The sequence below is a fragment of the Acanthisitta chloris genome, unplaced genomic scaffold (assembly GCF_000695815.1).
Source record: "Acanthisitta chloris isolate BGI_N310 unplaced genomic scaffold, ASM69581v1 scaffold25713, whole genome shotgun sequence".
NCBI classification, from domain to species: Eukaryota; Metazoa; Chordata; class Aves; order Passeriformes; family Acanthisittidae; genus Acanthisitta; species Acanthisitta chloris.
Genome location: NW_008663622.1, coordinates 1289 through 12304, shown reverse-complemented (window position 1 = coordinate 12304; position 11016 = coordinate 1289). Strand labels below are relative to the sequence as shown.

At 38.9% G+C, this 11016-nt stretch overlaps 1 protein-coding gene across 1 annotated transcript; it reads right to left on the bottom strand.

Annotated features, from left to right (window-relative positions):
- Positions 1-2395: 2395 nt before the first annotated feature.
- Positions 2396-10625, bottom strand: LOC103798782 (YTH domain-containing family protein 3). The gene is made up of 3 exons (XM_009071064.1): positions 10604-10625; positions 5411-5496; positions 2396-4072 (listed from the first exon to the last, which is right to left on the bottom strand). The coding sequence occupies exon 3, from the start codon at positions 4052-4054 to the stop codon at positions 2396-2398; it is 1659 nt and encodes a 552-aa protein (XP_009069312.1). The 5' UTR covers positions 4055-4072; positions 5411-5496; positions 10604-10625.
- Positions 10626-11016: the final 391 nt, after the last annotated feature.

The following is an 11016-nucleotide window of genomic DNA, read 5'->3' as shown; positions in this document are numbered from 1 at the left end:
CTATGGGAGACGGTGTCAAAGGTTTTGCTGAAGTCCAGGCAGACTACATCCACAGCCTTCCCCTCATCCACCAGGCGGGTCACCTGATCACAAAAGGAGATCAGGTTGGTCAGACAGGACCTGCCCTTCCTAAACCCATCCTGACTGGGTCTGATGTCTTGCCCATCCTGTAGGTGATGTGTGATTGCGCTTAGGATGATCTGCTCCATGACTTTGCCAGACACTGAGGTCAGGCTGACAGATCTGTAGTTTCCCAGATCCTCCTTGAAACCCTTTTTGTGGATTGGTGTGACATTCACCAACTTCCAATCATCCGGGACCTCCCCAGTGAGCCACGACTGTCAGTAAATGATGGAGAGAGGCTTGGCAAATTCTTCCGCCAGCTCCATCATCACTCTGAGACGGATTTCATCTGATCCCATAGATTTGTGAGGATCCAAGTCGTTAAGTCAATCTCTAACCATTTCCTCTCGGATTTCAGGGGGGCTCTTTGGCTTCCTATCTCTGTCTATCAGCTCTAGAGTCCAGATTTCCTGAGGACAACCTGCCCTACTATTAAAAACTGAGGCAAAGAAGGTGTTAAGTACTTCAGCCTTTTCCTCATCTTGGGTCACTCTGTTCCCTCCCGTGTCCAACAAGGAATGAAGGTTTTCCTTGCACTTCCTTTTGCTATTGATTTATTCATACAAACACTTTTTGCTATCCCTGACAGAACTGACCAGATTTAATTCAAGTTGTGCCTTTGTCTAATTTTCTTCCTACATGACCTGACTATATTCCTGAACTCTTCTTGAGTAGCCTGCGCTTTTTTCCAGAGTTGGTAAACTCTCCTTTCCTTCATAATTTCCTGTAAAGTTTCCCTATTCAGCCAGGCCATTCGCCTTCCCCACAGCCTCGCCTTAGGTACACTGGGACAGCTGCTCCTGCGCCTTCAATACTTCCTTCTTGAAGTATGCCTGGACCACTTTTTTTCCAAGGGCTGTTTCCTAGGGTACACTTTGGACCAGACTTTTGAAACACAGAGGCTACAGAGATACATCCTCTCAGTCCTCCTGAAACATTACAAAATCACAGAATATACTGAGTTGGAAGGGACCCACTAGGATCATTAAAGTCCAATTCCTGGCCCTGCACGGGACAGTCGCAATATAAAACTGCACACAGTACTCGAGGTGAGGTCACACCAGCGAGGGTGAACCATGGCAATCACCTCCCTTGACCGGCTGGCAGTGCTGCTCTTGATCAAGTGTACTAAAGTCTAATAATGTCCAAGTTTGATCCTCACACTAAATACTAGTTAAGAATGCGGTCCATTGTCCCATCATCAAGATGGCATGGAAGCAATAGTAACAGTTTAGGGCATTACTCAGTTTCCTTTTCAGAAAAAATAATAATAATTCAAAGGCATTACACACCCAAGTGGGATATTCATCTTGTCTGCAAACATTAGAAAACTTCCAACATGACAACTCCTTGCAGAGCCATGCAATAAAACTACAAAGTTGATTTTGGATATGCACAACACTGGTCTACAGGAGGCGCAACATACACGCTGAAGGATTAGGAATGTCTAAGAGTGAAGCCAACGCAAGCACTAGAAATCCATGAGGTGTAAGGAAACCGCAAAGCTGGTGAAATTCTTATGAAGCCGAATTGTATCAGCTTCAAGTGACCAAATTCACAACTCCACATGTCACAAGGCCCCTAATTAGCATAAACCCTAGACCATGGGGTTTTTTTATTCACTGGGTGGCAAGACAGGATGAACAGAGATTACTACCACCAAACTGCACTGATGCAAACTCCCTTTTCTCAATATTTGCATATTATCTAACTGGTACAATAGCTCCTGAAATGTTTGCAACCATGAGACAAATCATGTATTTACAGATACTAGCAAGTCTGGAAGGAAAGCAAATATAACAAAAGTAAATATTGTGGCCAGTGGTGAACACAAGTTATGATTAGGGAGAGTACGCGCTATATCACTTCTCTGTTTCACAACTGTACAAATGACAAACTGCATCAAGGGGAAAACCTGCTTTTCACAGTACTCATGCTGTTAACGTTTCACTAAAGCAGAATTTGAATTGAAATGATATGCTAAAGAAAGCAAGCTGTTTCAGTAATTTCTAGTCCTTTTGTGAGACCCAGAAACAGCAAAAAACTGAACTAGAAGACTTCAGTTACAGATAATACACTCAATTCAGTTTTTGTTTACACTGAAGAAGTAGAACACGTCAGAAGTCGCCTCATTCGGGCCTAAGTATTGTGATTAAATACATGCCTGTGCTAACAAATAAGTCACAACAAATTAAATCTTTTCATTAGGAGCCAGTTATATTAAGTACAGACACCTTGGGTAAAAAACCATCACTTTGATTCAACACTCACACTAAGAAATTCCAGATGAATGAAAAACAAGGTTTCCAAACCCAGAAAAACCAGGAGAGCTACTATAATGACACTGATCTCTTACCCTACGCATGGCTTCCTCCTCCTCTTGACGCTTCTCATAATGTGCAAAGTCATCAAAGATTGAGGTGGTATGCTTGAAAGTAGCAATTATTTTAAGCACTTGCTTGGCTTTTTCTAGGGGTACCTCTTGAGTGTCCCTCGAATTGGTAACCGGTTTGTTGTCATTGTTTTCCAAGCGAATATGCCGCAGTTGGTTATTGGGAACGTCTTTGACAAAGATCCATTTGACATCAAACTTCCCCTTCCACTTATCCTGAGACCAGACACCAGCATATGCATTGTAGTCCACAACAGACTTCATCTCAGCCACGCCACAAAAGTGTCCACTGCCATTCACACTGAAGAGTAAATAGAGCGGGCCTTTTCCATTCAGGGAACGGTAAGCAGCATCCAAGCGCTTATTACCATGCTCAGTACTACACCAGATAGAGTACTTAATGGAACGATGAATATCGTCCTCTGAATAACTTTTGATTATAAACACACGTCCGTTCTTCAGATTCCAATCGAAGTCTTTGGGATTGTAGTTGTTTATGGCCTTTAGTTTCTCCAGCACTGGGTGCACTTCCACACCAGAAGGTGAGGAGCTGACGGATACAACACCTAAACCAAAGTTCTCGCTACCAGCTCCATTGTTCTGGCTGAAGCCCACACCCCTATTACGAGGAGCTACCCAGCGGTTTTGCAGCTGCTGCTGCTGCAACTGGTGAGGCTGGGCCTGCTGCTGAGGTCCTTGTTGCTGCTGCGGTTGCTGTGGCTGAGGCTGCTGTTGAGGCAGTTGGCTTTGCACCAGCGGTGGTGGTTGAATTAATGGCTGAGGCTGCTGGATTATAGTCTGAGGAGGCAGTACTGGTTGAGCGGGGGGTGCTTTTACCACTGACCCTTTGTCATCCCAAGTTCCAATATTCATGTTGTGTTTTATAGGTGGCGGCGGTACAGCAGGGCCCCCAATGCCCACGTTACCTTTAGGCTTGAGTTTCGGCTGAGGTTTAGCAGGTTTCCTTGCAATTGCAGCCCATGAAGTTGGTTTAGGTGCTGAACTGCTAACTGGGGGCACACTGTTAGCTGCAATGCTTGTCATACCTGTACTGCTCAGAGCTGAACCTACAGTTTTTGTGACGGCAGCCGTCATATCTCCACCAATTTTCAGTCCAGTCATGCCTTGCTCAATGCTGCTAATCCCAGGCACCTTGCTCAGAGTGTCACTGCCAAATCCAGCCTGTCCATCTGCTATGGCTCTCCCAAGAGAACTAGGTGGATAGCCATAGCTGCTGCTGTAAGCAGAGCTTTGCGTTGATTGTCCCTGAGATCCACTTGTCCCCCAAGTAGAGAAGTCTGCATTCCCAGGAAAAAAATTAAATCCATGCTGCCCGAGAAATGGAGGGGTATTTCCTAATGCCCCAGGTTGACTAAATACACCATCAGGTATGTAATGGTGTTCACCATTACTCATCTGTCCATAAGTTGTCAAATATGGCATTGGAGGGTCACCTGCAGTTGACCATGCTGCTTCACCTAAAGAATATGGAAATCCAATGGATGGAGCATAATAGCTAGGCATATATGGGTCTGACATTGGTGGATAGCTGTTACTCTGCAAGAAAACAAAACAAACATCAGCAATATTGACAATTATACTTGGGGAAAAAAAAACCCTGTAATACAATCCAAAACATTTTAAAGGGTTATATGAATGCATTTTTAACTTCCACCATTTTTCTCCACAAAATATGAACAAGGTATCTGTCAGATATGGACAACTTTTTCAAGGGACCTTCTCAAAGTACTAAAGGGGCCCATTTTTTTATAACATTATTTTTAGGTACTGAGCTAGGTTTAAAATGCCTCATGTCAACGGCATTAACAAGCTACTTTAAAAAACAAGTCACAAAAACTGTATTTTCATAACTGAAGAAAAACAGCTGCAATTAAGATTTAAAGTTTTGGTATTCTTACATTCAGTCAAATTTCTCCGTTCTAAGTGGAAACATGAATAGAACATTATAATGAAAGGGATGCAAGGATGCCTGTTTGTTTCAGTAGGAACAACAATAAAACTAACACTTCTATGCTATTGAAAATGGGTATTAAATCAGTACTACACCAGATAAGACTCCTGGGAAATCACAGAATTTAATTCTTGAGACAAAGCTTCAAGACATTCGAAGGACTACCCCCATATGGTTTTTGATGTTGTTTTGGGGGGAAGAATATGCACATTACCATCCTCTAGCTGATGCTTCCTTAATGTTGTATTATTTGGGAAAAAATAAACCAACAGAAAAGGCAAGCAAAATTCTCAGTCTTCTAATAATTTGCACTTTCTCCCTCTCTCAAGACCACTACAACTTACAAACTTAACCTAATGCATATTAACGTTTGACTACAGAGGCAATTCACAGCTCTTAAAGTCATTAACTTCTTGGCAGAAGACTTGTACCAGGCTGTAGTAATATTAAGATTCAATCTATTATGCCATCAACTGTGAGCTACTTCTACCACCTTCAAAGGAAATCATGTCCAAGCAGTTAACATATTCTCAGAGCCAATAAAACTGTTGTTTTGAACTGCATCCAATAGATGATAATTTTGTTTTAAATTTAAGGGGTTGGATTTTGGTTTGGGGTTTATGTTTTGGGGTTTGGGTTTGTTTTTTCCCCCCAAGCTTCTTGTAACTGCATCTTTCTGAAGTCAAAGCACAAGCACAAGAGCAGGAGACATCAAAGCACGCTTTTTAACTGAAGCTTTTCCAGAATTCTTAAGAATACTTTATCTGCTGAAGATATCATATGATAAGACAAGATATGATATAAAATTATATTTTAATGAATATTCAGGCAAGTAAGTAATGCTAAGAAACATTCAAAATCTAAGTCTGGAAGTCAGTTGAATGCCAAAATTAAAGTCAAGATAGTAAACAATTTTCACTTACCTGATTTGTCTGACTACTTAGATATGGCTCAAAATCATCATCATTTACTGCATCCTTTTGATGAATCGAACCGTTCTGTACTGAAACTAAAAGTAAATCTGTATTAGTATACTCTCTCGAAGATCTATGTTGCACTTTTAATCTAGATTAACACTTCTTAATCACCTCCACATTGAAATACGTATTATTGTTAAGCACCACTTCAATTTAAAGGAAAGAGTTCATTCTATTGATCACGATGATAAGATCTCAGGACAGATCTGCAAAGATGGCAGTAAGAGCAGACTACTCAAGACTATTCTTTCCTGAAACACACAGAGGAAAAACTACAGGCACACCTTATTTGCACAGGCAGTAAATCCAGCAATTCCAGAAGTACCAGACCAAGTGCAAATGTGCAGACCAACCAGATCAGACATATTCAATAGGTTTAGGGAAAGCTGCAACATACAGCTTTCTCCTGCCAGGAGGAAAGGCAGTTACCCACCAAGACAACTGTGAAGGGCACCACTATTCAGATATTTAATTCTACATTTCCTACATAATTGCACTGCATTAGTAGCATCTCTGAAGCTCTGAAGGGACAAAGCAAAACAGAAACAAGAGCTTAAGTCCCAAAGGGTGATTACAACCCTTTCCCAACATATATACCACTATATGCTCGAATCGCTTCCTACCTGCTCTTCTTGGCCTCCTATTACCTTTCATTTCATCTAAGGCATTACACCTACCTGGAATTTTCCAATTGCCCAAATTAGCTGAAGTGTCTCTCAACCATCCCCCAGGCTATTATTCAAACAAAGCCACACTGCACAAGTTTCTGCTAAGTTCCACTGGTTCCCATGGTGCAAAGCAGAACAGGGACTTAAACCAGCACTAGCCACCGTACCACTTGAAGACGAAGATCTCTTCTCAAAAATAAATTAATGCAACTTTTTGTTATTTATCAAATTGGTTCAGTGGGGGAAAGACAAGTTTCAGAATGATACGTAAGGTGCACTTAGAAACCATGACAGAATTTAAAACAAAACAGATTTTCTGACAGCTTGAGACACTGAGTTCAGAGCTGACTCCGTAGTTTCCCTCTTTTAGCAAAAGCTTCTGACAACCATATACAACCATATAACTAAAACTTCAACTTTGCTGGAATTAGTGTTTAAGAGTGGGGTTTTTTCTGCTTTATTGTGATGAAGAGAGCTTGCCACCCAAAGTTCACATCACAAACCAAGTAGTGCCGGGACCAAGTCACTTCAGTAACCTTTTTCGTATTTAACTACCACCTCTAAAACAAACTTGCATTCAGTGAATGAACCTAGCTGAAACAAATGACAAAGGAATAATCACAAAGAGTAACAAAGATCCTGGATAATTTTATTAACTTTAGACAGCAGTAGGAAGAGTTAAAAAGTCATAATTTAACATAGAAAAACAGAAGATTTTTTTAAAATGCAATTATCAAAGCAACTTGTGTTTTGAATACCTCATTTTAAAGCCAGTACACCTGACACTTCGGTTATTACAAACTGGCACTGTGTGTTTCTATACTAGCTACAGCCAAATATGACCAGGAAAAATGAGTACAAATAAAAAAAAATCCTACTAAAATACCACATTTAAATTAACATTAGGTGCTGGTTTGGATTCCCCCCCCCCCCAATCAAGAGTTTCAGTTAAGGTCATTAATCATCCTATGTTTACACACAATGGTAACATATTAATGAGTTGGAACACTATATTCCTCTTTATATTTGGCCCTGTTACACAAGGGATGAGCTTCAAAACATTTAGTCCATGCTATGTCCACTGCTCAGACTTAATCAAATAGTACAGAGAGCACAATTCTCAAATACAATTCTGTCATAATGAAAAACATAGGCAGCAGCATACAAATTTGTTAAAAGCATGCAACCACAAGTAAAGGAATAAACAGCTGTATGTCAAGAGTAGTATCCTATCAAAAATAATCTCCTCATACTGACAGCTAATCTTCATAAAACCTGCATCTGCTGTGTTTATTGTTTCACAGGTATCTAAAGGTCACTGAAGACATAATTATTTTTGGTCTGACATTACAACTAACATAGAAAATATATTTAGAAAATACATTTACAAGCATATTCTCTTATTCATTTTATACTGAAATCTTAAGTCAGTGACACGAAATAGTTCTACACTGACATCTTTCCTAGCAAGTATATACATTTCCCAGTGAAACAGCATCACCAGAAGATTATTGCTTCGGCTTTTCATTCTAACTTTACACAGCGTGCTAACAGTGAAGAACATTGCCCACACAGACATTTAACAAGAGCAAACAGATTAAGAGGATGCCTCATTCCCAAAAATCTCACATTAAGTGTTCCAACTGAACAGGACAAGGATGAAGAATACTATCTGAAACCAATCTACAGATACTAAAAATATCCATATCAATACAACCCTAAAAATACCATATATACTTCTGCAAACACTGTGAAAACATACAAGGCAATTAGATACTGGGAAGAAACAACTCATCAAATAGAGGAACTTAGAAGCTAGTAGTCTTTAAACTGCTACTATCCTTGGAATAAGCACTTGCAAAATGCACAAATGATGGCCAAAGGCACAAGAATAACTTTTTCATTAGAAATTGTCTCACCTTAATGTGAAGAATAAATAGAAGAAACATGTAACATTTAATTCTTGATTTAAACACAGTAAAATTATTATATGCATATAAGTGTAAAAACAAGTCAGCACCTTCATATAACAGATGTGATACACTGGCACAGTAAAACAAAAGGGGGGGAAGAGTTCTAGGAAGGCCTTGTTTCTCCCCATCACCACTCCCTCCCCCAGAAAACATAATTTGATTGATGTCAGCTCTGATGTTTTATGTCAACTGTATGGGAGTTGAGAACTAGAATAAGAAAACTTCCACAACTGGATGACTTACTCATTCAAGTCGCTGAAAACCCAACATTATTACCTGACATAACAGATGGACAGTTACTGTTGTACACACTAAAACTTCAATCCCACAAATTCTAGTTGAGGGTAACAGCACAGTACACCAATTTATAATCAATTAGAATAAAGCGCCCAAAACATTTTACTAGACAATACAAATCAGCTACCTCCCAGTATCATTTGCAGGTCTAATATTTTTATTTTAATGTGAACTATGCATACACCCCTCTTAATGCTCAATCACATTCTCTCATATCTCTACTAGACATGTGGACAGCTTCATCATCCTCTTTAACATTACTACTCCTATGCACAGAACTACCTTCGGATTAGTCTGTTAATTCAGTATCACATCTTCCCACAAAGCTCCTTTAAGCTGAGACCTATCATGACACCTGAAAGATTATTGTCTGCTAACATGTGGTCAGTAAGGACTGCTGATACTGACTTAATTTATCCTCTTGAAAAAGTATCTAACACAAAGCCAACTCCTCATGCCACACAGGGCCATACCATTCTCAATGATCTGGACCTGTAAACTAATGCTAAATTGCAACTTGGTTTCACTAAACAGACATTGCACTAAATCATTAGCAGAACAGAGATTGTTGTGTTTCACTATAGTTTTCAGTGAGGTCACATTCTCACCAAGAGAGAACACACAGTACGTATTCATTATTTAAAAGTATGCACTCCATAAAAAAATTCAAGTTCAGAAATGCAAAACTCTCTTCCTTAGATAGCAAACTCAGAGATGTGTTTTGATTCAAACATTCCACAGCAGTGACAAATTATAGAACACAAAAATATGCTAACATAAATAAGATGAAGTAAAGCTGACTAGTGCATTTTCACATTCTGCAAGATAACACCCAAATAGAAATGCTTAATACTTAAACTCCAATTCATACATACATAGTTCAATAACTACCTGTATGATTCTCTAACAGATGCATCTCAATAACATCACTAAAACCAAGATAAGGTATTCCAAGGAATGTAAAAAACTACTTGCTACAATGAATCTGACTTTTCTTCTCATTTAAAGGCAACAGGGAAGGTAGAAACACAAACTATTTCAAAAACACAAAGTAATTAAAAACTCCACTTTGGGGTGGGAGAGGAAGTAAAGGTATTAGAATATGAGAGAAAAAGTATTCAAGAATGATCAAACTAAGAAGGTCTGGGGAAGTAATCATGTTCGTATTTCTCTGAATGCAGAGAAATTAAAAAGAACAGGCCAAATTCAGTAAGATCTAGGAACCATTTGCCACCTCATAAGCAATATATCTAACAAGAAACAGATAATCTGCACGTAGACAGAATAACAGAGTAAGCACGCTGTGCATAACATTAAATGACAGCTCACAGAGAATAATTAGATTAGTTCAGATATTGAACAGAGGGGGGCAAAGAGTACCTGAGCTCAAAAAAAAAAGTTTTTTAAGCACATTAACACACAAAGGTAGCTGTGTGCATGCTATTCTATAGCTCAGTTTGCTGAGCAGCTAAGAATTAAATGGGCACGAGTGTACTATTTAGGTTGAAAGAAATTCCAAATAGAGCATTAGTAAGAAAACAAATTCCAGACCAGAAACTGCAAGATACAAGCTGAGATGTCTACACAGAGTTGCCAAGAATATTAGAGAAAAGAATATTAAGCAGTTACTAGTTCCTTGTTTCTGTTGGAAAGAAACCCCACTGAGTATATTTAAAAACTAAGATGTTGACAAAAACAAAAAAAAAGCAAAAGGCCTACAAACATTGACAGAAGATTCTATACTGATTCTAAACCAAAGAAAGGCCACAAAAATTCTGAGAATAAGGAAGGTGATGTTTACTGCTCACAGATATGAGTAACTGAATAGTCACGTGGTTGCTGTCTAGCAAACTCAGGAAGCTGATTCTTCCTGATGATTCTATTCACTGCACAGAAAGGCCCAAGGTGTGCTGCTAAAGAGATTACACAAGCATATCACAAAGTCAGCTAAAAAGAAATAGGTATGCTACTGTCCAACTTGACATTAATCTTTTGCAAAATAAAACCTTTTAAAACAACATGCTGCTGTGCCACAGCAAAAATGCTGGGAAATAACATTCTGGCACAGTTTCCTGTCATCTTGCTCTGAAATAAAAGACATCCTATAGCTACAACCTCTTCCCATGACTGTCTGAAGACACATTATCTTCCATAAACGACAACATTAGAGATTTATACAGAAATACAAGGAATCACCTTACCTTTATTTCCCTGTCCTTTAGGTCTCTGTATATAGGAAAGTGGGGGGAGAAAAAGCAAAACAAGTTCAGTTAGAATCCTCTGATGTTTACTTCAGGGTAATTCTATTTATTTGCCAATTCTGCCCTTTTCAACTTAAATACCACTTTAAAATACTATTAAAAGCATGCTATTATAAAACCCACACTATTATAAAAATGTTGTGACATTATATAAAATATTATCAAATGTTACACAACCAAACCAAAAATAATTTTAAAATTCATAGTATTTGACAAAAAAACCCATTGACATAATCTAGTATTTTACTGAATGTGAAGCTTAAAGACGACTGAAAACCCGAACAAGCGAACTTTGATTGCTCCCCATTCCAAAAAACATAACACAGAGTACAAAAACAAGTTAGCACCTTAAG

What these genes read in the sequence shown, in the direction of transcription:
- LOC103798782 (XM_009071064.1), bottom strand. Translation starts at nt 4,054, where the DNA reads ATGTCAGACCCATATATGCCTAGCTATTATGCTCCATCCATTGGATTT.